This window comes from Podospora pseudoanserina, chromosome 1 (assembly GCF_035222485.1).
Source record: "Podospora pseudoanserina strain CBS 124.78 chromosome 1, whole genome shotgun sequence".
NCBI lineage: Eukaryota > Fungi > Ascomycota > Sordariomycetes > Sordariales > Podosporaceae > Podospora > Podospora pseudoanserina.
In genome coordinates, this window is record NC_085920.1 from 2,541,134 (window position 1) to 2,568,705 (window position 27,572).

Here is a 27,572-nt window from a genome sequence, read left to right on the forward strand (position 1 = left end):
TCCTGCAACGCCTATCATGATCCAAAGAAAAAGAGAAACAGGTCGCCATCGATATCATTCACAGACTATTCCACAAGCTTCCCTGCCGCATCCCGAGGCTTCCTCTTCCACCCCGTGGAAAACAACGGCCCCATATCGAATCTTGGGAAAGGATGCGCCTCCGTATTGAAAACAATCTTGTCGAGCGGTAGTAGGTCATTCGGCGAGAACAGCAAGTAAAAGTACTTGAGCGTCTCCGCCAGCCAGAAACTCTCCATATTGTCCCTCGTCCGAGGAGGGATGATGTTGGCATTGGACAAGCTGGTGAACCCGCCGCCATCCTCGACCGCTGTGTAGTTCATAAAGCTCTTGAACATCTCCCAGCCCCAATCACGATACTTTTCCTCGCCGGTGATTCGCCACATGTAGAACAGACTCTCGACCGTCTCTGGGCGCTGCAGGTTATGACTGTCTTGCGGCTTCACGTCAAAATCCTTGCGCCACTCGGCCTCCGGATCGGGGTCGAATTCGGCGGGCGCCTGGTGGGGAGCCGATGCCGGAAGTGGTTCCTTGGGCAGGTTGAAGTAAGTAATCTCAGCGGCAAGGCCGGTCGCCATGTACTTGTACATGCCCCAGCACGTGTGCATAAGTTCCCGTGCGAGCTGCATATCGGCCTCATTCTTGTCGGTCCATGTGGGCAAGCCCCTGGCCTCCTTTTCGGTCAGCCCACCCGTGGCCGCCAGAGCAATTGTTCCGGGCATAAAGCAGACGAGGTGGTCCATCTTGGGTGAAAGTTCATTGCTCAACCCGCTTGGGCGCTCGCCAATGATGGTAAACTGTGACGGCTCCGTGTAAGTGATCAGGTGTTTCCGGACGCCCTGCAGCGCCTCATCCCACATCTCCTGATAAATTGGCTCCTTCTTGTTGGTCTGCAAATACTGCTTGATGAGATATTCGTAGTACGAGTCGCCACGACTGCCCAATCTGATGTTCTCGCCATGAAATTTGCCCGTTGTAGCAAAGATGAAAATGGGCACCAATCCATCCTGAGCGCCATTGTCGTCCACCAGCTGGATGACCTTCTCCGCCTTGTCCCAGAAATCCTTCTCGCCCGTTAGTTTCGCGAGATACTTGAACTCGAGCTGCAGAGTCGTTGTCTCGGCCGTGGATGAAGCACCCGAGTCAGCATGTGAAATAATGCCCTTAAACTCTTTCAAGTTGACACTGGCGTATGGAATCCCAGAAGGCGAATCAAACGCAGCCATCAGTCTGTCAGCCAAGTCCTTCGCCTTCTCCAAGTACAAATCCTCCCCAGGCTTCCCAGGGTCGTCATCTGAAATGGGCGCCAACTGTGGAAACGTGGTCGAGAGGTAATGCGCCGAAAGTAACCCTCCCAACATGCGAATCGTCGTCTCAAACGTGTTCACATACTCATCCTGCTCCCACGTCAAATCCTTTGCTAACCACTCCCTTGCATGCGATAACCGGCTGGTCAAGTTCATCAACATGAGCGTATCCAACGAATCAATGATAATCCACCCCAACCCCTTCGGCACCATCTGCTTCCCCGTCTTGGACTCCGGATGAAACTCGTCCATCCCCCAAGCATACCTCTCATACGCATCCCAACTCAACTCCATAGCCTCCACCACCCTCTCCCTCCTCTTCAACCAATTCGCCCTACTCCTCCCCGTATCCTGTCCCCACCACCCCCATCTGCTCACAACCGCACCCTCCTGCTCCCCAGAAAACACACCCGACCACCAAACTAACCCAGCCACAACAAGCAACAACAACCCCAACGTCCTCTTCCTCCTAGGTCTCAATCCCCCTCCTCCCCCACCATACCCGCCCCGTCCTGGGGGGTACATATACGGCTTATCTTTATACATCGGCAACGCAGCACGATTGCCCCCCGAAATGATATCTTGCACCCCGCTCAAAATATTCCCCGGCTTGCTATTCTTGTTTGTAGCCGCGGCCCATAAGCGGTCTTCGTACTGGCGTTGTGGGTTGCTAAAGGAAGGGACATTTTTGGGTATCGAGAAGGAAGACATATCCTCTTCTTCTTGATCTCCAACGCCCGGTTCGGAGGAGAATCGTATCTCGGTTGTGTTCGTAGGTGTGTTCGTTGTCGGCAAAAGGGAGGTACTAGCTTCCAGCACCTCGCTCGCCTTGTCGCGAAGGCGCTCGGTCTCGGCGGCGGCGGTTCGGATTACGTTTTGGAGGGTGGTGGTGATGTTACTGGTGTCGTGGGCGGTGGTGTTTCTCTTTGGTCTCCAGTTGGCAGTGGGATCCCGATTCAGACCACGGATGTTAAATGGGTCTCGAACGTTCATAGGCAAATGATCAATTCGTTGTGTAAGTAATAAGCGCGGTGGTGGTAGTGGTGGTGGTGGCGGTTGCTATCAATAGGTGCCGTTGGTTTGAGATGTGGTGGTGTGTGAGCTGAGACTTCTTTTAGGAATAAAGTAGGTAGGAAAGAAAGAGACAAAACTGCATGTACACAGGGAGGAGCAATATGTACAAGAGCAAGACGAGAATCCACAACAAAACGACACACGCACACCCTTCGTCCCGTCCGTTCTTTTTGGCCAGCAATGTGGCTCTTTCCCCGGGTGGCAGGTCAGACGCGGGACAGGAATGCTGCTGACCGGAAGACAGGAACACTTGGAGCTTTCTTGGGATTATATGCAGTCAAAAAGATGCCAGCAAAGTCGATTGGCTGGAGCTGACAACGGCGGGCATATCTTGGTTGCATGCGACTGTTGTGTGGGGTTCTAACAACAGATCGTGGCCGGTCGATCAGTGCGCCGAGTCTTGGCGTCTGAAAAGGACAGCTATGTTTGATGCCGGCAGCCGATATCGTCACTTTCCGTGGATGATTAAGGTTTGTGATACTGGTGGTTGCTTGCTGTTCAAGCTCTTCTTTTTATATGTTTTAATGTTCTCTAATTTCATGAACTGTAGCTTTGATGAGCTTTTGTCTCCAGGGGATCATGACTAAATGCCAAGAAATTGTTTGTCAGACCCATCCTTCACCAAATGGCAAACGGCAAACGGCAAATGGACTTGGCAAGGACGGTCGCAAAGTGTTTAAACCCTAGCCTTGGGATTTCTTGGGTATGCGCAATAATCCATGAAGCACTTGAGCGTTGAGGTGAGGTGAGGCTCGAGGGAAGGTGTAAGTGAAAGAAGGCTTATCTAATCGTCATGCTCTTGCCCAGTTATCGAGGCTACCGTTTGACCCAATTAGGTTTAAGTAGTTAGGCATGGTTTGCTCTTTCCACTCGCATCAACTCGATAAACGGAGCCTTTGAAGAAACCCAAACAGAGTCACCATGAGAAAATCATCCGAGTTCCAGAACTACCCCTTCCTGACAGGCGAAGAGTTCGCCGAAGCGTGCCACCACCTGGATAGGAGATACTGCCAAGCTACCTTGGGTCCCGTACGGAGAAAATGGAAACTCAGAACATGTAACGCACTCAACACAGCTTTCGGCCTAGGACCAGAAAACAACACATATGTCCAAATAGTTCGACCACTGGAAGGAGAGCTAGACGATGGGGACCTATCAAATATATTTGACAGTCTTTCATTTCAAAGCAGCGACGACATGGTGGACAGCAAGATGGTGGAGGCCGAGGATGCTGATGAGGTACGTTCCACAGCTTTGGAACCGTGCTTTGTACTCACACTCTCCCAGGCTGTGTTCCACAAGAAGCCAAAGTCGACGGCAACTGCTGGGCAGGTCGTGTATGAAATACATCTCCACCCAACATATCAAGCGCCCTGTTTGTGGTTCAGTCTACACAACCTCCCCGTTGATGAGCAAGCTTTCAACATCGATACTGTCTTTCGACGTCTCGTACCAGACCAGTACAAAGATGGACTCCGCAGTGCTGGGGAAATTGGTGGCATCTCGGCCGACGTATGTCTTTTTTTCATTATGCTGTCAAGAATATGGTTAACTAGGCGATTCTGCATCTGATCGAAAGGTCCTAGACTAACACAAACCATTTTGCAGCATCACCCAGTTACAGGGCTCCCCAGTTTTTTTATACATCCTTGTCTTCTTGGTGAAGCAATGTCAACATTTGACTGCTCCAAGGAGGACTATCTCATGGTATGGTTGGGCCTTGTGGGGGGTTGTGTCGGCCTTTGGGTTCCGTCAGAGATGGCAATCGAATCGCAGTAGGCTGAGCCCAAGGAGCTGTGCCCCAACATATCCTCGCTGTATTATGCCAACCTGGCGGGTATCATTCATCGTCGCTATCATCCTCCAGTTCCATCTCTGCATCCGAGTCGCTCTCTTCTTCTTTCTTCTCCTCTTCCCTTGGCCGTTTTGTCCCGCGCGTTTCAGCAGCGGCGTCAGGCATGGCATGATCAGACGCGGATGGCTTGGGGGGAAGACCGCGGGAGGTCACATTTGCAGACGCCCCTGGTAGAGGAGCGTTGAAGATGCTCTGCTGGAGGTCGGTAACCTCGACCTGGGCTGCCGTCGAAGCTGCAGGTGGTTTGAAAGTACCGTCGAGCTTGGCGATGATGTTGGACTTGGACTTTGCATAGGAGATTTTCTGTTTCGAGTTAGTATATACCCAAAAATGAAAGACAAGAACTACCTACCAGCTCCCGTCCAAAAAACTCGAACCCATTCAACGACCGCATGGCCTGCGTGGCCGTCTGAATATCTTTGTACACGATGTGAGCCTGGCCGCGCATCTTCATTGTCTTGAGCGCCACCACATCTAATACGGCGCCATATGTCGAGAATAGCATGTAGAGTGCTGTCCTAAGGTCCTCCTTCTGAATCTTGTTGGATGGGAGGTTCGTGACATAGAGGGTTTGGTTTGGCGGCACTGAAGCGACCTTGGCTGGGAGGCCAGGAGGGAGTGCGCGTGTAGCCATCGTCGGTTTTCAGTATTTGTAGCTTCTTGTGCTTCGGAAACAACACAAGTATCGGGGTTGTCTGAATTGGCGCAAACAATTCGCGATTTGTGGACGGAGGCACTGAAGGTGTTGTTGATATTTAAGTCGATGGATGCATTAAAGGTGACCTGAAATTTGGAGGCGCCAAACACCAAACACCAGAATCCTACGCGCCACCCCTAGGCGTGTGGCTAGCCATTGGTCAGGGCGCCTCATCCCGCCAGCCCCACCAGTTACGCAACAGCTTCCCCTGACCAAGGTCAACTCCACCATCATCCAACCAGCAACTCCAGTCAGTACTAGGTATCATCTTCGTTAACTCTAGCGGTAGTAGAGAGCTACTCCTACCGTACAAACATCAACACCATGTCGGCCCCCGAAGTCCACCACCTTTTCCACAATCCCATTGCGGATCACTCGTTCTCAGCTGACCGCCAAACGCTGGCCATTGCGCGCGACACCACTGTCGAGCTCTACGGAAGGGTCGGGAATAGCTTCAAACTCAAGGATGAGCTCAAGGGCCACGACAAGACTGTGACCAGCATTGATATTGCCCCCAACTCAGGACGCATTGTTACCTGCTCTCAGGGCAAGTTACTTGACCATCTCCGACAACAACTCCAACTGACCTCTCACGCACAGATCGCAATGCCCTTGTGTGGGAACCTACCCCCCAAGGCTATAAGCCGACCCTCGTCCTCCTGCGCATCAACCGAGCTGCCACCTTTGTACGCTGGTCGCCGAACGAGACCAAGTTTGCGGTTGGATCTGGTGACAGACTGATCGCGATCTGCTATTTCGAGGAGGAAAATGACTGGTGGGTCTCGAAGCACTTGAAGAAGCCAATTCGCAGTACCATCACCACTGTCGCATGGCATCCCAATTCGGTCCTTCTTGCCGCTGGCTCTACCGATGCCCATGCGCGCGTCTTGTCCAGCTTCATCAAGGGCGTCGACGCCAGGCCAGAGCCCACCGCCTGGGGTGAGAGATTGCCCTTCAACACCATCTGTGGCGAGTACTTGAACAATTCGGCTGGTTGGATTCACTCTGTGGCTTTCTCCCCCAGCGGAGATGCTCTTGCCTTTGCCGCGCATGACAGCAGCATCACTGTTGTGTATCCAAGCGCCCCTGAGCAGCCGCCCAGGGCTGTTGTCACCATCAACACACAGCTGCTCCCCTTTATGAGCATCATCTGGAATGGAGAGGCTGAGATCATTGCCGCCGGATATGACTGCGAGGCTTTCCGGTTCAAGGGTGGTCTTAATGGCTGGCAGCTGAGCGGAACGATTGAGGCCAAGAGCCGCCCTGGTCTTGGTGATGCCCGGGAAGAGTCCGCGCTCAACATGTTCAAGCAGATGGATCTGAAGGGCAAGGTCAAAGATGACACCCAGCTCAAGACAGTCCATCAAAACACCGTCACAATGCTGCGTCCCTACGAAACTTCTGGTGATGTCGTTGCTAAGTTTAGTTGTAAGTCTTGTAAGGATTCTGTCAGCTATCACTTTTACTAACAACGAGATACAGCAAGCGGCGTGGACGGGCGCCTTGTTATTTGGAACGTTTAAATGATAGATGATCTAGAAAGATGCACCAATCGGATCACGGTGCTGTTTGCCGTTTGAGACACACACTTGACCTCGTCTTTACTACGGTAGCCTGCGTGAACTGGTGGAAGCGCGCATGAACCCGATTGGTAGCTTAAAGGTACTTGTTGAAGCCTTCAAGGTCCCTTGTCTGTAGAATCTTAGTTGTTATAAGAACAAGAGCGTTGGATTTCTTCAAGAGTGCCTTTGGACCATCTTCATCCTGCTTTTCCTCTCTTCCCTCTATCTGCCCAGCGACATGCCCAAGATGAGCGCCAGCAAACCCCAAGAGCCGTCGCCGAGCAGCTTCATCTACACTTCTAGCTCCAGCGCGGTATCAGACTGCATCACCGTGGCAGCAGACGATGACGGAATACAGGCCCGCTCCTCTGAGCCACAGGCAGTCACTGGCCTAGTCATATTCAATACAATTCACTGGAGACCCAACCCTCGTTCGCTCAGCCCTCCAGGCGTGCGGGTCATCGAACTACCAGATTCTGACTCTGGTGAACAAGACCATGAGCATACCAAGTTGCTTCGCGACTACAAAGCCGGATCTGTCAGCCCGCTGAGTCTTCCGCCTCAGCCACAGCTCCAACAACACACCCCTGTCCGAACTGTGGACACCGACTATCCTTCTCAGTTGATGAGCTATGATGCCGCCGCCATGGAAGACACCGACGATGAGGACCACTACCCCGAACGATTTGCTCTATCCCCCAATCTGCCTCCCCAGTGCCCTACTTCTGATCATGGCTCCTCTCCAAAGTCATCAGCCAGCAGCACAACAAGGTCTTTTTGCACATGCCGCTCCTCTCCAACCACAGAAGCAGACCAATCTGGCCTCATCCTGGAGATTCAATATATTTGTCTTTTGGCAACCCAAAAGTTCATCAGGGGACACGTCTTTGACCAGCGCAGGCAGCGCCGTCGCCGTGAGAGAGCACTGGTGATGAAGAGACTGAGAGAAAGGGGGAAGGCAAGATCAGAAGCCAGAGAAAGAGAAAGCACAAGGAGCAGCCTCGAGAACAAAGTCAGGAAGATGTCTCCTGTGAGGCGGGTTGCACCTCCACGTGCTGTCTCGCCTATTAGCCCTTGTGTTGTCAGAACAGCAAAGGCAATGGTCTACAGTTCCACCGATAGCGATACCAAAAGGGAAAGTCCCAGCGGTAACACCTCCCAAACCTTCACCTCGCCGAAAATCCCAACCCCCACGAGCAAACTCACCTCCCGCAGACCAACCAGTCCCTTTTCCTACACGTGGATGTCCTCCCAACTGAATCCCAACCCCACCACCACCCATCTCCTCACCCCCAACGCCGCCGCCGAAGATGACCTCGACACAACCATGTCCGACCCCCCTTCCTCCCCAACATCATCCTCCACCTCAGCCGACACAGACTACCGCACAATCCTCACCTCCCACCGTCTCCCTTTCGGTTCCTCCAACAACAAGCAAAAACTCCCCTCCCAACCCATCGACAACAAAACCCAACTAAACAAAAACATATCCAAAATCGGCTCCATCATCTGGCACCGCTCCCTTTCCCACCCCCTAGAAAAGAAAAGAGAAACCCTCCAAGAAATGGCCTACCTCCTCGACCTAGGCGCCGCAGTCCTCACGTCCGACCAGCCAGCAAACCCCCTCACACATAGCCTCGCAGTCCAAATCACCGACGCGGGGATCCTGCTCTGTGAAATCCTCAAAGACTGGGACGCGGTGGAGAGGATAGAGGAGTTGGAGGGGGTTTGGTGGGATGCTTTGAGTAGGGACAGTAGTAGTGCTATTGAGGAGTGCAGCTGTAGTACGTGATCACACAAGGTGTGCGAGGGGTGGCGGTTTGAGGGGGGAATTGCTCTGAGGTTTTCTTCATATGTTTGGGTATGGATGGCTGGGTATTTAGATTGGGAATTTGTGAGATTTTCGCTATCATGCGCGCATTGTATCGTTGGCCTGGGGTTGTACCTAAAATGAACTTTTGTGCATTCTCAACCATTTCTCCTTCTCCAACAAACCAATATTGAAACCGCCAAAGGATGGAATATGATGTGTTGCGAATATTGAATGGTCCGTGCCCACCCCTGATTGGGAAGGTTTGAAAAGATGTAAGTAACCCTCAGGTAAGTCAATGAACAAGTAAATCACTTCCACCCAACATCAACACGTCAGCCAGATCATAACCAACAAATTCATACCAAACTAATGATATATAACGGCAGTTAGGAATACCAATGTCCCGAGCAAAGGAAACGACCAAATACTCCCACTCTCTCTCCTACCCTTGAAAGAGAAAACCATAAACTAAACACAACGCCCAATCCCAACAAAATAAGGAATCGTAACATCATCTCCCCAAACCAGCCTTCTTCTCAAAAAAAGGATAAATATATACACCACCACCACAACCACCACCACCACAACGCCCCCCAAAAACGATTGTAAACCACCCCTTTTCTTCCACTCCCCTCCTCTCCTCCTCACCTCTTCTTACTCTCATCAATATCCTCCCCAATCTCCTCCGGTCTCCTCGGATCCACATACGCCGACAACCTTTGATCTCCCCACCTAGCCCCAATGCTGACCCAAACATGCTTCGCCGGAATCTGCACATTCTTCGTCTCCCTCATCCCCGTCCACCTCAACCTCCTCTCCCGCGTCATATCGCTGTTCCCAATCCCCCCGTTCCGGTTCCACTCCCGCACAGTATCCCTGATAAACTCAATCTTCTGCCTAAACATGTTTGCCGCCGGAATCCCTTGCATCTCTGGGCTAATCTCCGGCCGTCTCCTCGACGAGCTGCTAGTGCTCCTGGTTCCAGCCCTCGGCGCCGGCTGCTTGGGCACCGTCGAAAAGTTCAAGAGAGTCTGCACAGGATACGACAACACCGACCGGTCATCCAGCGCTGACTCGGCCAGAGATCCCGTCTCATACAACCTCTTTGCAGCATCCTGCGGCAAATGCCAGAAATGACACCACGTCCCTGTTGAATCAAGGACAATCTTGGTGTGGTCGGGAAAATTAAACTGCATGTGCCCATCGCAGAACATCCAGCACCCCACATCGCCAAAACGCTGATAGAACGTAACAACATCATTCGGCGCTGCGTCCAGGTCTGTGATGGTAGGAGGGCGGATGTTAGCCTCCTCCGGGTTCTCCATCTCACGACCATAAGCAATCATGTAATTGGCAAACTTTTTCCACAAGACCACCCTCTCCCGCTTCCGATGGTCGTACATGTCTTTACCGGCTGAGAGTCTCCCCACTGACCCATCCGAGTTGACTGTTACGGCAAAGTTTTGAGGAGGGACTCGAACACGCGAGATACCATCCTCCCCGTTGTTTTCGTAAAAGTAAATGCCCTCATTCATGGGGACAATCTGGTGTCTGTCCCTATAGGTCGGGTCCTCCTTCCGCTGGCAATGCCGTTCAGCACCGTGAACCAGCAAGCAAGCGGGAGGCAAAACACCGCTTCGGGAACCCTCGTTTGCAGGAATGCTCCGGAGGATGCATCCAACACTGCCATCGTTCAGGATGTAGCCCAAGCCAAACTTGTTTGTGTAATCGACCCACTTGACCACAATCTGTGGGGGAGCTGGCGTTTGCTCCTTGGTGGAGACGATAGCCATGGTACGGGCATTGAGCGCCCTTTCCAGTTCCGCCTGTAACTTCTGGAGACGGTCCAAGACAACATCAGGTTGAGTGCCCGGGACGTGTTCCTGACACTCCGTCGGGCCAAAGAGCGAAAGCATCTCTTCCTGAGGTTTGGCTGGCTTGGATACCGATGGTCGCGTCTGCGGAGCAGCCTCTTCGGCAGGCAAGGCTGCCGTGGTCCTGCTTCTCGTTGGTTGACTGCGCAAGGTGCGACTGGTTCTTTTCGGTGCCTCTTCAGCGGTCTCGGCAGTTGACGATACTGGTGGAGACAACTCTCGCCTAGGTCTCGCCCGCAAGCTGCTGGTTGTTGTTCTCGATACGGGCTCGGGGACTGTTTGAGACCGAACAAGAGGGACAGGGGCAGGGGCGGCCGTGGTAGCCGGTCTATGCTGAGCTCTCTGCTGGGCAGCAAAACTCTGTGGTGGTGCTCGCAAAAGGCCTGAAGGCACTCTTTGACTCTGAGACTGGGTGCTCTGGCTAAGGCCACTAAGATCGTCAGATACAGAAAGTTGAGACAGTTTTTCTGTCGCTTGCTGAGTGGCCCGGTCTTGTTGCGCGGCGAGGCGTTGCAGTTTCTGCTCATTCCGGACCTCGTCAAACGGACGGTAAACAATACCCTCGGCCAGAGGAATGACAGGAGTCAGCCCGTAGTGTTCCTCTTCTGCCATCTCCCGCCAGATATTCTTGAACACCAGTTGTGACTGTTGCCAAGGCCCAACACCACACTCCTGGCACATTTCCTGCACGGTCCGAAGGTTGATGGCTTGCGCCTTGGAGCTGGAAAGAGGCTCGTAAAATGCAGCGCTTTGTGGAGGAATCTCTCTCAGTTTCGGTGTGATTTCGGAGGAGCTGGGCATGTAGCCAGAGGTGAAGAATGGGTGACCAACGATGGTATCTGGATCTGGTCTTTGGGAGGCTTCTTGCAGCATTGTGGCAACAAGGTCCTTGGCTTCCTGGCTGATGAATGGGCGCCCGGCAGATGGCGCAGGCCATTCGTAATCTCTATCTTTGGCACGTCGGTAAATCTCGTCGGTTGTCGAGGACTGGAAAGGCGGCTTCGAAGTAAGCATAGCAAAGACAATGATACCCAAGCTCCAGATATCAACCATGTGATCATGACCCTTCTTGCCCTTCTCCAAGATTTCGGGTGCGATGTAGTTGGGTGTTCCGCACAGCGTTGTCCGGCGCATAATCTGCATATCCTTGCCTGTCAGAAGCAGAGCAGCCAGACCAAAGTCTCCAATCTTGGCATTCATGTGTTTGTCGAGGAAGATGTTGCCCATTTTCAGGTCACGGTGGATGATACCCTTGGCGTGCATGTACTTGATGGCGCCAGCAATCTGCACAGAGTAAAAGCGCACCTCGGGTTCCGTCAACCCCTTGCGCCTCTTGACCATGTCCATAAGCGAGCCATTGGGGCAGAGTTCCAGGACCAGGTAAGTGCATCGCTCGAAAGTGAAGGCGCGGTGGAACTGGACAATATTCTGGTGTCGCATTTTGGAGTGAATTTGCAGCTCGGTTTGGAACTAGAGAGGTCGGTTAATTCTTCTGCCAGATGTCAACAGAAGTATCACAGGAGATCACACCTTTTGCTCCATCTTCGTTGGCATCTGGCTTTTGACAATCTTGAGCGCAAACTTTTTGGAGGATCCAGCTGGTGCCCCCTCGTAGCAGATGGCAAACCCGCCCTTGCCCAAGGCCTTGCCAACCTCGTACACCATGCCTTCCCTCCGGTCCGAGCTGGGTGGTTCGACGACATTGTTGGGTGGTGGTGGCGGGTGTTCCTTGTCCTTTGCGGCTTTCAGAACCTGTGCTGCGGCCTTAGTCTTCAGCTCAGTCCGAGGGAGCCGCTGGGCGTTGGCATCCCTTGGGGAGAGGGCCTCCATGTCGACGCCCTTTGCAACCATCGCCGACTGTGTCCTTTGCTGTGTTGCAAGCCGAGAACTTTTTGTTCTCAGCGATGTTGTGGTGTTCGAGGACGAGATCGGTGAAAAGGGGACCGAAACTAACGTCACGCGTCAAACGGCTGGTCCACTATTCTGTTGACACGTCAGTAATGTCCAAAATGCATGCAGTGCTGTCAACAAGACAGCTTTGGGCGTTGCAAACGTGCACGCGACATGAATTTTCGTTTGGGATGGGTGGGGGGCAGGGAGGGCCGTTGTAAACAAGCAAAAACTCACCGTTGGACTGTGTTGACTGTTTGGCGCTCGGTGGCCGTCATGAAAAGTAACGGGCTATTACGATTAGTAGACACACCGGAAACCGAGTCGACAATTACACCAAACTGTGTAAGTGGCAACAAAAGCCGGCAATCAACAGATGATGGTGGGTGATGCCGGAAGTGTGTGGATGTCGCTTGTTCAAGAATTCAATGTGGATGAAAGGCCAGTGAGCTCCATGTTTGCTCCTCCCCGGTGTCGCCAGGGCAACGGCCTTCAAACGGCGGTAACACTAAGTTGTCGGATGTGCATGGGCCACATCTTATCTGATAAGAACATTCACCTCGCCTGCTTCCTGCGTTTGATCAATTCTGATTGGCCATTCACCGTCAGAAAGCTCCCCGCCCATTGCCAATGACTCCATCTCATCAACTGAAACTGATTGCTATACCGGTTATTTGCTCTCTCGAGTGTTGGTTTACTATGCAATAATCGGTCTATCTTTGTTGAGGGATCCTTGTCTCTTGTATTAATGTATATACGGCTAGCTACACGATATTGCTCCGCCATTACACCCTTCCCTCGACTATCTCGCCCAAGATCCTTGACTCAGCAACATTCCTCCTCCCCCATCTCGCGAGATTCCCAAATTTCTTGGCCAACTGGAGGCCAGCCAAGATTCGCCATGGTTTCCCTGCCCCTATTCAAAATCGCTGCTCTCTTTGTACGGCATATCTCCAAATATGGCGCGGTTCGTCCCCCTTGACCCGACTCTTCTCCGCGGCAGACCACTGATGTTGGTTTCCGCTGCAGAATCACATCAAGCACCAAGCCCATGAACATCCACGCTTTCGCGCCTTCGCTGCCAGATACGGCCAGGTCATCCACCAAATAAACATGCGACTGTCGGTTGCTACGATGCGCAATACCGAAGCTGCTCAGAAAGCAAAGGAGAAAGCCGAAGCGCCCACAGTCAAGACAGAAGAGCAAGTCAAGCGGGAGGAAGAGCTCAAGGCCAAATATGGGACCACCCCACGCGACTCTCACCCTGTTAAGGAGCCACCAAAAAGCATCTGGAGGCGACAATTTAGGGCTCTTCCTGAAGCCAAGGCTGTGGATTTGTTTGCGGATGTTATTGGCGATGCGTTCATCTTGGCCATTGCCACCGGGTTGGTCACTTATGAGTACTGGAGAACCTCTCAGAAACCAGACAAGAACAAGGAGATGATCCAAGAGTTGGAGAAACAAGTTGAGGAGTTGAAGCAGAGGGGAGAGGAGCTTGAGGAAGCAGAGAAGCAGCAGCGAGAGAGGGTGCGGCTGATTGAGGAGGCTCTCAGGGCATTCAAAGACCCAAAGACAAAGCAGCCCCTTTTGGCTACCCCTGCGGCATAATTCATTCAAATCGAGCCTCGCTGCGGGAATGTTCACAGAACGGGCAAGCACCACTTAACGTGGCTGCCTGAGCATATGTGCAATGATGTAAGTATTAGACAGCGCTGTGGGTCATTGTAGGTCCAGTGACCCGATGTGGCTTTGAGTTTTATGTTCTGGGGAAAGAGCAATGATAGACATGGCAGGCGGGAACTCATCTCTGGGATAGAAGGAAGCGATACCCTCTTACTTTTCACGAGCCAAAATCTCAACACATTTCCAATTGTTTTAAGTTGCTTTCTACCCCTCGGTGACAGCAAACATGAGGAGCCATCACCTTGTTGAAACACCAACCAGCCTCGTTTGCTCAACCCTGAGAACCCGACAACCATGGACAACAGTCGCGACAATGCTTCTGCAGTCAGACAGTAGAAAATGGCGTGGTATGAACCTTTGGCCACATCGCTTTCTCCGCCAACATTCTAACCAGTTATAGAATCTACCCTCCAGTCCCATGACATCTCTCTAGTCGTTGAGCAAGAGCATGCGGAAGTCTTTCAGGTCTACAAGTTTATCTTGATCTCACCAGATGATGTCGAAACAGGGGAGCCTACAGCAATGGCTCGAATTACCCAGCTCGGGCGAGATCTCGGCGATGCCAAAGCAGGTGTCATTTTCCTGCTTGACCAGGAGAATGAAAAGGAGCACGGAGATGCTATAAAAGCGTTCATGTCACTTCAGATCAAGTTTGCCTCCCTCTTTTGCACTTTCTGTTTATTTTTCCACTGACATGATTCCCAGATTGATGGATGTCCACCCAAGTGTCCCCATTCTCCCTTTGACTAGTTTTGACGCGTTACCATCAACCCTCAAAACTTTCCAACGTGGATATTCGGAGGGCCTTGATGACGGAATTCAGCAGCAAGTGGATATTGATGTTTCTAGGGATTTGTTAGGCTGTTGTTCGGCAGGAGAAAGGCAGCTCTCTAGGCAGGCGGTCGATACGATGTCTCAGAATGGAGAATTCTTCAGCTTTCGAGAGCTGTTGGTTGATGGCCAATTGGCGGAACGCGAGGGTCAAGACAGAATGCACGATGTGTTGGGACCAGAGGATGGGAAGAGATTTGTGAGGTTCTGGTTGAGGTAGGTAGGTATGCCATCCTCTCTCTGAGTAGGGAACCCCCAGAAGGTAGGTCGATCAGTGGTAAAATCTCGCCCAGGAAGGACAAGCTGGGAGAAATCAGTCTTCACAACCAGTACACCACATCAGGTTATCGTTAGGCGCCAAACCAGCACAACTTCACTTTACCAAGATCCGTGTTTTGCTTTGCCGTTCAATTTAACAGTATCTGTATGCTTGAAAAGTTAATCATCACCTCTGTACTGACACAGAGCTAATGAACACAGGTATCTGGGTATTCTAATTCCCCTCATAGGGCACGACACTACCCCATTCATCTCCCCATCTCTCTCCGATTCACATTCGACAGTGAGTATGCCTAACCTTGAATAAGGCAGGTCGCCGAGCTGGTTTCATATGCTCATGATCAATATTACAAAGCCATTTATCTTTGCCGATTGCATCTCGGCACCAAGAAAATGCTGACTGTATGAGAGAGGTCGCTTCCTATTTGCCCCGCCCCAGGTGAAGCAGACAGGCGGCGCTGTTGCATACAGCCTCGTCCCTTTATCACACTCGTAGTTGAGGGGGCCAAATAAATAACTATGGCGTTACATGTTTGAATCCTCACAAGACTTCGCGCTCTCAGTTTGGCCTTTGTATATCGAGCAACAAAGCCATCCCTACGATATTCAGCATCACCCACCAACATGAAACGGTCAAGACGACATCAGCTTGCTCTGGGCGGATGCTCTTAACGAGTATACCAAGGAAACAGCACGGCCACTTGGTCCTGAGCGTCTTGCTGCCCTCAGCAACATCTTTAGCCCTGAAGAGCTGGGCAAAGTTATCGAGGATTCGGGAGCCGAGTTTCGACGTTTTCGTCCAGACAAGCCTCGACTGTGGTGAGCACTCAAGACTTTCGTTGCGCCAGTCTCAACACTTGCAAGAATAGCTGTTACCCCCGCCTCAGTAGCTGACTACGGTGTTGCAACGAGCGCCGTTCTCGGCGCAGCCGTATATCTCATCAAAGTTTGCGAAGGCGTTTCCAGCGCTTATGACTGGGTCGAGCAGGTATTCCGGGAACTGCACGACTTCACGGAGAGGCTAGACCAATATGTCAATGCCACCATCGATGGTGCGCTGCGGCGAAAGATCGTCGCAATTCTCGCTACTATTCTGAAGGTCATCGGGCGGTCCGAATACCTAATCTCCAAGCGACACTTTCATGCCTATCTCCGTGTCACCTTCCTGGGTAAAGATGAGGCTACCAAGAAACTGATCGACGACTTGAATCGCATTCTTGGCAGTGAACAGAGATACGTCCTCGGCGTGACATATGCAACAGCTCAAAAGACTGAGGAGATAGCCAAGACGGTCAGCAACACAGCAAACCAGACTTTGGAGCTTGTCATGAACAGCGCAGACAAGGCATCCAAGGACAAGGATGAAGCGTGCCTGAGGCAAATTTTTTGCGATACGTCTGCCTGGGATGACGTCCAGGAGACCTTCGACACCAATGAATGGAACCTCCTCAAAAATACCGGCGAATGGCTTCAGAAAGAACCTCTATTCCAGTCATAGATGAGCCGCAACGCCTCGATTTTGTGGATTTTCGGTGGCCCAGGAGCTGGCAAGAGCTTCCTCTCTACGAGCATCGTCAAGCAGCTATTTGAGCAAGCCGAGTTTGCCGTCAGCAACGGCGTGCCTGCCGAATCTGTAGCCTACTTCTTTGTCAAGGAGAACAACGAAACCTTGAGAGACGCCAACGTGATTCTCAAAACGCTTGCCTGGCAGATTGCAGCACAGGACCAGAACTTCAGGCAGCACACCATCAACATTTGCAAGCAACGAAGCCTGACGGCCGTGGCCGAACAGACTTGGAATCATATGTTTCTGAACTACTACAACCAGCCTGGTGGGAAGGACACACAAGCCGTCACAATCTTAGTCGACGGTCTAGATGAAGCCACACCGGAGACTCAGAGGACCATTCTCGCTCTGATGAAGGATCGGGTCGTATCTCGAAACATGAACAGCCACCGTGCCACCAGACTTGCCATCATCGGGAGGGGTTCTCTGAAAAGTGATGTGGAATTCGAACGGCTGGAGAAAGCATACTTCATCGAGGTGTCGCACACCAAAAATCAGAGTGACATCGACAGCTACATTCGCAAGCGACTCCCAGAAATTAAGGTCCTTCTCCAGCTGGCCTCGAAAAAGCCCGATGGGGTCAAGAAAGCAAAGAAAGAAGGCAATAAAATCTTGAAGACGGTATCAGAAGGAGCGGAAGGGGTCTTCTTATGGGCCCGGCTTTTGTTGGATAGTTTTATCGAGAAAGAACTGCCACAGATCAAGGCGACTTTGGAACACCCGCCTTCCAGCCTGGACGGCATGATCTTTTCGGTTTTCGATCGGATCGACAAGGACAAAGTAATCGACGAGAGCGTTATGCGGAAGATGCTTCTGTTCATGACGTACTCGAGAAGGCCTCTGCTGTTTGAGGAGCTGAACCTCATTACAAGTTTGCCTGCTCTGGAGACGAACTACCTGCTCTGGAAACACATGCGCAGCACACTGTCCTCAGTTTTCGACTTGAAGTTCCCTGACGATCGCGATCCTCTCCTTCCGACAGAATCGAACGAAGACCTGGGAGATGCCAATGACCAAGCGGGCGGCCATTTCATTGCTTACGAAGATGAGGTCACTCTAGAGTTCAATTCCGACGACGACGACGAGGATGATGATGAGGATACAGCCTCGGATGGCGATTCAGACGACGAGGACGGCGATATACACAGCATTGTTTTCGCGCGCCAAGGCAAAGTCCATTCCCAACTCTGGACCGCATGATGAGAGCGATCCCAGTACTGAGCTAAAGGCTCAATCTGAAGCTCTTAGCGAAATGCTAGAGTGGCTGAACATTGGCCAGTTGAAGTCCCGCGTCACCTTTTGCCACACACGCATCCGAGACTATCTAGTACGAGAGGGATCCTCCAAGACACGAGACTTCCGCGCGTTATCGATTATACCCGAAATCGAAAACACCCATGTCAACATTGTCATTACCTGTCTTGACATACTTCGTCTGGCGCTGGCGTTGCCAACCGAGTCTGCTTTCCTATGTGACTACCCCTTATGCCACCTTCCGTACCACCTGGAGGAGATTGATAAGGACGCAGTTGCTCCCAGAGAAGCGGCCAAGATAGTTGAGGGGCTCTACTGGCTGTTTGGGACCGAGAAAGGATGTCTCAGTCTGCTGCAGTCGGTGTTGCAATATGATGAATTTCACGGGTTGCATCGGACATTCTGGAATATGTGGATTGCCACCGACAAGTACTTCAAAATCGTCCAGGGCTGGCTGGGGCAGGCGGAATGTCTTAAAGATCTCATGACGGAAAACTACGAGGACGACGAGGACGATGCTGTGGTGTGGATGCTCTCGGCCGCTGCCTCGCTCCCTGTTCTCCTGCAGCCCATGATGAAGGCTGCGTCCAAGAAGTGGTTCGACAGGCCAGATTTCAGTGCAGAAACCTACGCCGATAAGGGGAACTGGGTGACCTGGCTGCTTCACGGGTGGCTTAACTGGGTAAGAGCATCACTATTGTCTTTGCAAGTTTAAAGACTACTAACGTTTGCTCCAGGCTGAAGATGGGGAACCACCCACGGAAGAGCAAGAATTCGAATTAGGAGGAGTTGGTTGGGTTTTGAGCTTCTCATACCGGAGCGATTGGAACACGTCCCAGAGTGGGCTCAACGGCCAAAGGATGTGCACTGGCATACCTGTCTAAGCTGGATGCTCCTAGAAGGGTCGCATTATGACTCAGCTATTGATCACTACGAAACCATCGAGCTCTGCGATGATGCATGGCCCGCATTCGAAGGTCTCGCCCGGTGTCTTGGAAGCCAAGGCAAGTACCAGGAGGCCATTGAGTGGCAAGAAAAGGCCATCAACGCCATTCCAGAAGACTCAACTTGGATCAACGCCTATCTCTGGTCTCGGATTGGTGGATGGGCCGATCTTATTGGAGATGAAGACAAGGCGTACACGGCGGCCAAGATAGGCTTCCAGACGGAGCCGTATGCCATCCTGGCCACCACGACGTACCTGACGAAACTCGATCAGCGAGAAGAGTACGCAGAGCTGATGTGGGCTCTCCAGAGCTTGCATGATCTTGAGGACCACCAACGTGAGGGGACAAGCTTGCTTGTTCGCCTGCTCGTTCATGGCGAATACATTATCTCGCAGATGGGCACCGTCTGTGCACGGAATGGTCGCCCTCAGTTTGCTCTGGACGCCCTTGACAAAGCGCTGGAAATTGTCGACGCTGATGATGCACGTGACTAACATCAAAGTCTGGCTTCCCTACCAAATAGCCACCTTCAAATATCACTAATATGGTCTATAGGAGGAGGGTGCCAAGCTTTGGGGGGTTTTCTTGGAACGACTGTCGGCGAAGGGGGAGAACTTTCAAAGTTACTTCTCCAATTGGAAGAAATGGGCGAGAAACAGGCTCTCGCAGCATTATTTTGACACGGCAGTTCAGTCGTGAAAGCTAACCAAAGTCTGCGGCCGCTCAGCGCGGACAAGCTCAGGGAGCTGGCTGTCGAGGTTTCCACCGGACTGGAGGAGGGGTATGATGGCTTTGACTTGTTCCGCACCGACTATCCGGCTATGATCTGGGGGAGGTGGTCGAGATTCTACAAGGGCGTGGAGGAATCGGTGTGGAGGAAGTGTTTCCGCGCTGCTGTTCTGGAGGGGCTGAGCAGTGTTGATGATGATGATCCCACGAACGATACCAGCGGTTTGCAGCACTTGGCCAAGATATTGCTGCATGCGGGCGACAAGCACAGTGCTTCTGCTATTCTGGCCATTCTCTTCAATGGTGTCAAGGCTAAGTCAGAGCAGAGCGCGGTAGAAGGAGGGAGCGAAGATGACGGCGATAATAACAAGGACCATGCGGGAGGAAGCGGCCAACCTTTGAGTCTGGCTGATCCGCCGGCAGAGACTCGTAGCCAGGAGACGCCACCTGAAGCCTCTCCCACCAAGGCAAACGAGTTGCCTCTCAATATCGACGAGGATGCCGGGATTTTTACCTGTGACCATTGTCAGAGGGAAACTGGCGAGGTTTCCGAGTTATATTATTGCGAGGTGTGTCCAGAGGTGACCAACTGGTGTGGGGAGTGTTTGGCACTTCTGAAGGACCCAGAGCAACGAAGGTCGATGATGTACTACAGATGCAGCCCGGAGCACGACTTTTACAGAGTGTGACCTGTTCCTGATGAGGCGAGATACATAGCTGCGTCGTCGTTTGAGGATGGGGTCACGGTGAAGAAGGAGTGGTTGGATCAGCTGCGGCGCGAATGGTGGGAGGTCACGAAGGAGTAGATGTGGCTTAGGGGTTTAAAGGGAAGCTCCCAAAAGACATAAGTAGCCTCACTTCAGTCAATGATGGTTTTGGATTTAATGCAATAGATTTAGTCAAAAAAACACCAGGGTTGTGAAAGCCATAATCCCCCACCATTAACTCGGCCCCAGACAGTTGCCAAGTAGATAGGAGCCGGAGACGGCCTTCAACCTCACAACCATTCCGTGTGGCACAAGACGCGGGGTCGGCAAGCAAGCACGCAACTCAGCGGCAATGGCGGCGTTGACGAGACCGCTTGATCGGCCGAACCAAAGACTAGATGAACTCTTTCGAACAGTCAAGCAAGGCGAAAGATCCTTCGACCCAGTTGACGTGACCAGCCAGCTCCTTCTGCTTCCAAGCGCTTTTGACATGCTACTCTGATCTTATTCACGAAGGTTAGCAACCGACTGACTGCCCGGCAACATCATCACGTCATGAAAAAAATTGGCGTCACAAGCTCATGGCACCACATGGCGACTCAGTCTTTCACATACGAACGCGAAGTCGACTCATTCGTCACCTCGATGGGACGGTCTGGTCTAGTTTGGCATGTGAAGCTGAGCAAGGGGAACAGCGTGGAGTTTATAAACTTGACCATAAACAACTCTCCGGTGCTATCAAAAAAAAAAAAAAAATAGGATAAAAATAGGCACACATTGAAAGAAGCGTACCGACCGGATGTGATTGCTGCCGGTAAAGCACAATGTTGCGCTTGTTTATGCAAGACGATCGTTCATGGCTGTTTGGCAGGTCTGATTGGTCGGGCGTCCATGTGGGTCTTGAAGAGAAATCCAATTGTTGCGGGGGACCAGCCGCCAGCTTTTCTGTCCGGGACCACTTTTGACGACCCAAACTCCGAGACTTTCCCAAAGGAAAAGACGACGCTAATTTTTCTTTCTCTCGATCTGCAAATGCACGAGAAGATGGCTGGCAGGCGGAAGATGGCGGGGCCGGGTGCAGGATATATTCGAAATACCACCGAACAACGAACCTTTTCCCGGTTGGCCGACTTTGAGCCCACCGCTGTTTGCGGGATGACGTTTCGCGTGGAATCCGCAAGGTTGTGTTGTAGTTGCTACGGAGAAATAAGAGGACGCCAGTGATGGCCAAGTCGATAGCGGGAGATATGGCGTGTAGGGTGAGAATGGGAGTGGTTCGCTGTTGCTGAGGATGGAGATTGCTAATGGCGAGATGCTTCACTCGTCACCCTTCAGTTCAAGGAATTGCTCGATGCCAAGTTAGACTACGGTCCATCGTCCGATTACAAGTCGCCCTATTCTGGGAAATTTCTCATCCGATGCCTCGATGAATTGAATTCGGTTCAAGCTCCGCCGTCTTCCTCGCCACGGAATACAACTTCATCGACATATGTATGCAGCAGCAGCGGAATGGACACGCGGGATAGATATAGCTCAAGCTGTGTAGCCGACAGAGAGGCAGCTGAACACGTTCAAACCCGCTCTGCGCCGCCCGACAACAGCCGGTTTGACGCTATCTAATATATATCTTGAATGCTGTTTATGTTCCCTACGATCGAGCAGTTCGCTTCTGGGGGCGGGGCCCGTGTCCGAACGCAAGCAAGCGGCGGGCAAAGCACAATTGCATTGTGCACGGGCCATCAACGGGCACCAGCGCTTATCCCTGCTCTACCCCTTTACCCCTGCCAGAACATTCATGGTCCAAGCTCGTCTGATGAAAGTCCTTTCAAACGGCTTGTGCTTCAGCAGGCCGCCATAGGGGTGGGACCCGGTCTCAGGACTTAAGATGATGGGGTTGCGACAGGAGATGCGACGGTCAAAACTCTGTGAGTACGTCCATTATCAAAAACAAGGCATTTCTTCTTTGCAGGCGGCTCAAAAAGGGGTGGGAGGCTTACCTACTTTGTACTGGGTAGGGTTGATTGGAGGATTGCTTCCAGGTGAGCATACCGCAGCATGTAATTGCTTGCAGAAGGATGCTATCGATATCTTGGTGGTATTTTTAAAAAGTGCAAGAAGTCTGGGCGACATGTTGCTCTGTCAGTGGATTGGCCACGGCTTTATTCTGGTTGCTCGCTCAAAGAGTCGTTCTTGATGAGGGCAAAGTCACTTGACGCTGGTGAAGCGCTGACGAGTTACAGAATCGATACATGTTCCCTGGAGAGGGCGGGACCGCATGCCCAGAGTGCATGGGACCCCTGCGTCTGATACACGACAAGGCGGGTTGCCATCTCATTGGCTGACCCCAGCTTGTAACCGCCCTCGGCATGCCCAATCACGCCAGACGGAGCAAGACAGCAACCAGTTTCCCTCATTTCTCGCAAGCTTCCACTGGGAGAGTCACTATCACCACCCAATTGCTGCTGGGTAATCATGGCGGACAAAAGGCCACGAGGTACATGGACGCTGTACCAATACGCGGCGGTGTGCACACAATGGCACGAGGTGAGGCAAGATGGTCCACGGCTGGCACTTGAGGCCTCGGTCTCTGTTCGAGCGACCAAATGTGGCGGCCGATTCCCCAGCAATTGACGGGGCGGGGATCCACGTTCTTGTACCGTCTGCCGCCCGCCATCTTGCTCGCCATCCGCAATCCGCCTTCAAGCGGCGAAAACAGCCACGAGCGTAATGAGGACTGGCTGACAATCGCTTGTGCAGAGACGCGGGAAACGGGTCGGGGCCGTGGCTGGTGCTGTCCATGAGACATCAAGAAGATCCTGTTTTCCCTTTCTTTTTCCTTTTCTCTACATCGACAAACATAACAATTCTTTGTGTTTTAAGAAAACACAAGGTCTCTTTCCATGTCACTCCCCCCTCGCTAGGGCACCCCACTGTGACTTACAGGCATGCGCATGGCCCCATAGCCCGACTTGGTCACTTTTCCCTCAAGGTGCTACCTTGCAAGGTACCTCCCCTGGTCCAGTCTGGCCTGCCCTGTCGCTTCTTAAACTCGCATGGTCCCGGACGGGCGTCGATCAAGCAGCCGTCTTTACTCCATACCTACATTACATACAAACCCAAACGCCCCCTTTTGCTTCAAACCTCCCCCTTGGGTAAACTTCCACTCTGTCTGATCTCCAGTGCGACCTCCATGCGACGAACACCAGGCCTCTGACCCATGGCCGCCTAGTCCTCGATCCGAAGAAGAGAAGAAACAACCGCTCGGATGCCCACCATAATCAGAGTTTGACACACGAGACATACCCATCCCCTCTACCCCTTCGACGATTCTCCATCTGATACACCAAACCTCGCCCCCCTGGACGCCATCTCCACCACCGTCTCCCTGAACTTGACCCTGGCGAGAACGACCACCTAGCACCGGCCTCGGCAGACGGAGCGTAGCGGGACCCAATATTAGTCCTTGGGAGCCCCGCTGGCCGTGGGTTTCTTGGGATTCCCTCGCCTTTTCCTGCCTTTCCCTTCTTTCTTCTGCATCCGCTGGTCGATAGCCTTCTTTCATATCGATCATTCTTTTTTCGTCATACCTTTCGATTCTACCCTTTCAGGCCTTCAGCCCAACCCGCAGGTCCGGAACCTCGCCCATTTACGCCCTCCTTTTTTTGGTCTCGACGACAACCTTTATTCAGCGCTGTATATTTGTATTGTTTGGGAGTTTTGTTCACTTCGCGCCGGGCCGCTCTTTCTTCTCAACTCAACTCCTCTGTGGTAATTTCATCGGCAGCAAGGAACGAAAAACGTGGTGTAATTTGAGGACTTTTGGGAAACGTCAGCATCATCAGCATATTCGAAGCGTTTGTGTGATTTGGAGTAGCACGGCAAAGAGCATTTGGGATTTTGTCATTTTTGGGGAATCATCGAAAGCAAGGAACTGTAATTTTGGAAACGCATCGGTCAATTTTTTTCATCAGTCAACATGGGAAAGCTTATCAAGAACCACTGGGCGAGGCTCATCATCCTGGCCTCAGCAACTTGTAAGTTATATCTCATGAAAAAAAGGGGTGTAACTGCCGAAGACCAGAAACACTGACATGAGAGAAAATCTAGACCAGATTGCCGCTGCGATAGAAGGGTACTTCTGGCCCAAGATCCTGTGGGACTTCCTCACCAAGACCCTCGACGGTGCTGTCAAGCCGATACCAGTCCTCCAGACCATCAACCTCATCTGCGGCCTTTTCCTTCTTGCGTGGGAGTGGCCCCTCAACTTCATCGCCGGCACCAGCATCCACCGCAGTCTCGAAGCCCGTCTCGCATTCCTTCCTCTTTCCGCACTCGCCGCCGCCCTGCTGTACCAAGGTGCCAACGCTGCGATTTATCAGGTGATTGGACTGGGGGTGTATTTCTGGGCGTACAGTGAAGGAGAGGTGCGTTTTATTTTTCTTCTTCCCCCCCCCCTCTCCTGAACCATCAAACTAACATCCTCTCAACAGATCATCTGCGCAAAGCCATGGACACTACCACAACGAGGCGGAAAGGGAAGCAGGGCATAAAAAGCCATCATCTTTTCTGGATTTTTTACTCAAAACGCAAAAGCACAAATACAAAAACCGCTTTTAGGTTGTGGCAAAACACATAACCAAAAGGAGCCTTTTTTTTTTGTCCCTACCTACATAACCGAAACGACGACGTTTAGCGCCGACGACGGTGTGAATATCAACCTTCTACCTTTCTTCCACTTATCTTACAACTCCACATCTCACCAAAAATCTTTTTCTCTTCCTGGCCGAGCCGGAGGCAACAATAACCGACACTACTTCCGAGGAACTGTGCAAAGAAAGAAGAGAAGGGATGATAATATAATGCCTTCTGGGAAGTGAGGGATATGTGGGGAAGAAAAAGGGGAAACGTACATACATACAACGAATGATACCAGATCCCAACAAACTTCTTAGAGGAGGATGGATGAGGAGGAAGCAGCAGCAGGCAGTAAAGAGAGAGAGAGAGACAGGATGAGGAGGAGCAGGGGGAAGGAAGCTTTCTATTTTTTCATGAATATACTAGTATTTCTTATTCTATCATGATGAACATTTCCTTTCTTTACCATGAACAGAGCGATGATGGTGGTTGCATTTGCATGAGAGGGAGCGGGAGGGGCAGTGTAGGGAGGATATCTTAGGGGTTGTGTTGTATATCCAAGATGTGGAGCTGTAAAAATCTCAACAACACATGAATACATCGCCTCAGTTGCGGTAAACACTGACAACAACTATCTTCATGGCAATCGTCGGCTGGTGTGAAATTCCATCTTTGCATGTGTAACCTCAATCATGACCAACTCTTTCACATGTCAATTTCACCACACCCGTGGACTCAACTTCGAAATCCATGAAAGCATTTCTCGCAGTGGGTTGGTTACACACCAACAAAATCCAGTCCCATTCCATAATCCCACCAACCTCACCAACTTTTATCATCCTTGCTCAATTTTCACTCCCTTTCCTTACCTACCTAGACACCTCACTCGGTGTAAATTTCATTCTACAACCTCTCCCAGTCTCTCTCCCTAGGGTCACCTCTCACTCACTCGCCGAAACTCAAAATCCATAAATAGCATTTTCCAAAATCTCGGAAAGAAAAAAGAAGGCTCCTCATGTCCTACAAAAACTCCGGCGGCTCACGAATCAACTTTGTGACACCAAACTGAGACACTTCTCACTGGCTACCTCGAAAATTCTGGATGTTTTCATCTGCGGGTAGCGCCCAGCCTTTCTCTTGTCTCACATTTCACCGACACAACCGTCATCACGTGGCTCACAAGCGCCCAGCATACTTCTGTAACACATTTCACACCAACAGACATCAGTTCATCAAAAAGTCATCTCAGATCATGTCATTGTTTGGCGTGGTATCTAAAGGCTACCCATTCCCTTAGGGTTAAATAACTCCTACGCCCCCCTTCACAAGATATTCCCCAATCCAGCCATCACCTTCCGCCTCGCTCCAATGTAACGATCCCAATTCCGTGATTTCGTCCAGGAGTAGTATCGGTGTAACTGGGATTGATTTAATCGAATGTATTAATGGGTAGGAAGCAGACAGCGATTGATCTCACCAGGAGGTGGCAAGTGAGATGTTGGTTGCTTATCTGCCGCTGCCGATAGCGTTGGCATCGTTTCTGAAGCCCTGGCGCTCTTGCAACTATATCAAAGAGACTCGTTAGCGATCATGTTTCGTATAGTTTGGTTAATGTCATGGAGTAAAATTTATGAGCCAGCCTCCACCAGCGCTGTCAAACATGAGATGGTTGCTGGCGACTCAACATGGCCAGTCGGCCACCTCGCACCCGAGCGGCTCAGCGTGGGGCTCCGCAAACCACACTGCGAAGCCCAGTTTCGCGAGTCGCCAGGCCGGCCGCCCAGTCTCTCGCATTTGAAGCCAAACGGCGTAGCAGAAGCTTATACAGGCGGCCTCATCCGCGAAACTGGCGAGGCGGCCGCGGCGGCCGGATGATGACAGTGGCTTATTTGACATGCTGGAGCCTTGCCTGATTCCACCTCCCACCAGCAAAAGAACACGAAAAGGAAGAGAAGCAAACACCGCTTCAAGTTTCACATACCTCAAACTCCTGCAGTGTGCCCTTCTCCAAAATCTTAATCACGGCCTCATCCTCGTTGGAAGTACCAAACTCGTTCTCAAGCAGGGCATTCGAGGCACCCTCAAGTCTGCCGTGGGGACCGTGGCTGTTTCTCTCGTCAGTACTTTGCACACAGTGTATTTATTGCGTCATTCATGTCGCACAACCCGACGTAGTATTGCGGGGTAAATTTGACGAGGAGGAGTAACTCACCGGTGAGTAGCAAAGACCTTGAAAGAAGAGACAACCTGGGCGAGGGGGGTTGATCTGTCAGAAACCCACTTCTGGTAGTCCTCAGCACTGTCGACAACGACGACAAAGTCATCGTGCTCGCCCTTGAAGAAAACCTTGGCGCGGGTAGCCTCTCCACGAGTCATTTTGGCGGTTTGTTTTGTGTGGTGTTTACTGAAAAGTTGGGGTGTTTCAGGTAGATGTTGCTGCGGTATATCGCAAGCTGGAGCTGTTCGTTGATAGTGTTGTGTTGTTCGTGGGGTTGGTCAAGTAGGCGTTGGAGCAAGTTGCTGTGGATGGGGAACACTAGTCAGTTGTTGCTTTGTGTGAAGAAGAGAAGAGGAGGAAGCCGGTCAGCTAACCTTTTATTACTTGCGGAAAATTATTCTCAAAGTTCGGATTTTGTTGATGGATGGGAATTGTGTTGTGAGTGGGAGTTGCTTTGTTCGCTCCTGCTCTTCATATAAGAGCAACCAAAGGGCTGCTCCCACAACTACGTCATAGGTGACGATAGAGCTTGGTTCCTAATTGGGAAGGGGCGGCCCGCAATTTGATTCACATGGTGGATCTGTGCCCCGCAATGGCCGGCGGCACTGGATGAATAAGCTCAGCCCCGCCAG

At 51.7% G+C, this 27,572-nt stretch overlaps 10 protein-coding genes across 10 annotated transcripts; 6 read left to right on the forward strand and 4 right to left on the reverse strand.

The window, feature by feature from the left end:
* Nucleotides 1–65: 65 nt before the first annotated feature.
* Nucleotides 66–2,318, reverse strand: MNS1 (mannosyl-oligosaccharide alpha-1,2-mannosidase; the record flags this gene model as incomplete). Its single annotated transcript, XM_062939844.1, has 1 exon — nt 66–2,318. One exon carries the CDS (start codon nt 2,316–2,318, stop codon nt 66–68), a length of 2,253 nt encoding a protein of 750 aa, XP_062804885.1.
* An 897-nt stretch (nt 2,319–3,215) lies between these two features.
* Nucleotides 3,216–4,559, forward strand: QC764_0008770 (uncharacterized protein). The gene is made up of 3 exons (XM_062939845.1): nt 3,216–3,638; nt 3,687–3,911; nt 4,008–4,559. Exons 1-3 carry the CDS (start codon nt 3,544–3,546, stop codon nt 4,426–4,428), a joined length of 741 nt encoding a protein of 246 aa, XP_062804886.1. The 5' UTR covers nt 3,216–3,543; the 3' UTR covers nt 4,429–4,559.
* On the reverse strand, nt 3,599–5,032 carry QC764_0008780 (uncharacterized protein). Its single transcript, XM_062939846.1, has 2 exons — nt 4,607–5,032; nt 3,599–4,557 (listed from the first exon to the last, which is right to left on the reverse strand). Exons 1-2 carry the CDS (start codon nt 4,886–4,888, stop codon nt 4,240–4,242), a joined length of 600 nt encoding a protein of 199 aa, XP_062804887.1. The 5' UTR covers nt 4,889–5,032; the 3' UTR covers nt 3,599–4,239.
* Nucleotides 5,033–5,275: 243 nt separating this feature from the next.
* Nucleotides 5,276–6,474, forward strand: arc1 (ARP2/3 actin-organizing complex subunit Sop2; the record flags this gene model as incomplete). The annotated part of the gene is made up of 3 exons (XM_062941974.1): nt 5,276–5,498; nt 5,552–6,379; nt 6,434–6,474. The coding sequence occupies 3 exons, from the start codon at nt 5,276–5,278 to the stop codon at nt 6,472–6,474; spliced, it is 1,092 nt and encodes a 363-aa protein (XP_062804888.1).
* Nucleotides 6,475–8,618: 2,144 nt separating this feature from the next.
* CDC5 (Cell cycle serine/threonine-protein kinase cdc5/MSD2) lies at nt 8,619–12,500 on the reverse strand. Its single transcript, XM_062941975.1, has 2 exons — nt 11,731–12,500; nt 8,619–11,670 (listed from the first exon to the last, which is right to left on the reverse strand). Exons 1-2 carry the CDS (start codon nt 12,049–12,051, stop codon nt 8,971–8,973), a joined length of 3,021 nt encoding a protein of 1,006 aa, XP_062804889.1. The 5' UTR covers nt 12,052–12,500; the 3' UTR covers nt 8,619–8,970.
* A 153-nt stretch (nt 12,501–12,653) lies between these two features.
* Nucleotides 12,654–13,698, forward strand: QC764_107230 (uncharacterized protein; the record flags this gene model as incomplete). The annotated part of the gene is made up of 2 exons (XM_062941976.1): nt 12,654–13,057; nt 13,120–13,698. The coding sequence occupies exons 1-2, from the start codon at nt 12,839–12,841 to the stop codon at nt 13,696–13,698; spliced, it is 798 nt and encodes a 265-aa protein (XP_062804890.1). The 5' UTR covers nt 12,654–12,838.
* A 301-nt stretch (nt 13,699–13,999) lies between these two features.
* Nucleotides 14,000–14,973, forward strand: QC764_107240 (uncharacterized protein; the record flags this gene model as incomplete). Its single annotated transcript, XM_062941977.1, has 3 exons — nt 14,000–14,120; nt 14,174–14,423; nt 14,479–14,973. The coding sequence occupies 3 exons, from the start codon at nt 14,000–14,002 to the stop codon at nt 14,822–14,824; spliced, it is 717 nt and encodes a 238-aa protein (XP_062804891.1). The 3' UTR covers nt 14,825–14,973.
* A 6,152-nt stretch (nt 14,974–21,125) lies between these two features.
* QC764_0008830 (uncharacterized protein) lies at nt 21,126–21,707 on the forward strand (the record flags this gene model as incomplete). The annotated part of the gene is made up of 2 exons (XM_062939848.1): nt 21,126–21,346; nt 21,423–21,707. Exons 1-2 carry the CDS (start codon nt 21,311–21,313, stop codon nt 21,705–21,707), a joined length of 321 nt encoding a protein of 106 aa, XP_062804892.1. The 5' UTR covers nt 21,126–21,310.
* Nucleotides 21,708–24,063: 2,356 nt separating this feature from the next.
* Nucleotides 24,064–25,386, forward strand: QC764_107250 (uncharacterized protein; the record flags this gene model as incomplete). The annotated part of the gene is made up of 3 exons (XM_062941978.1): nt 24,064–24,121; nt 24,195–24,511; nt 24,578–25,386. The coding sequence occupies 3 exons, from the start codon at nt 24,064–24,066 to the stop codon at nt 24,635–24,637; spliced, it is 435 nt and encodes a 144-aa protein (XP_062804893.1). The 3' UTR covers nt 24,638–25,386.
* Nucleotides 25,387–25,964: 578 nt separating this feature from the next.
* QC764_107260 (uncharacterized protein) lies at nt 25,965–27,441 on the reverse strand. Its single transcript, XM_062941979.1, has 3 exons — nt 27,315–27,441; nt 26,935–27,242; nt 25,965–26,827 (listed from the first exon to the last, which is right to left on the reverse strand). The coding sequence occupies exons 2-3, from the start codon at nt 27,096–27,098 to the stop codon at nt 26,689–26,691; spliced, it is 303 nt and encodes a 100-aa protein (XP_062804894.1). The 5' UTR covers nt 27,099–27,242; nt 27,315–27,441; the 3' UTR covers nt 25,965–26,688.
* Between the last annotated feature and the right edge of the window lie 131 nt (nt 27,442–27,572).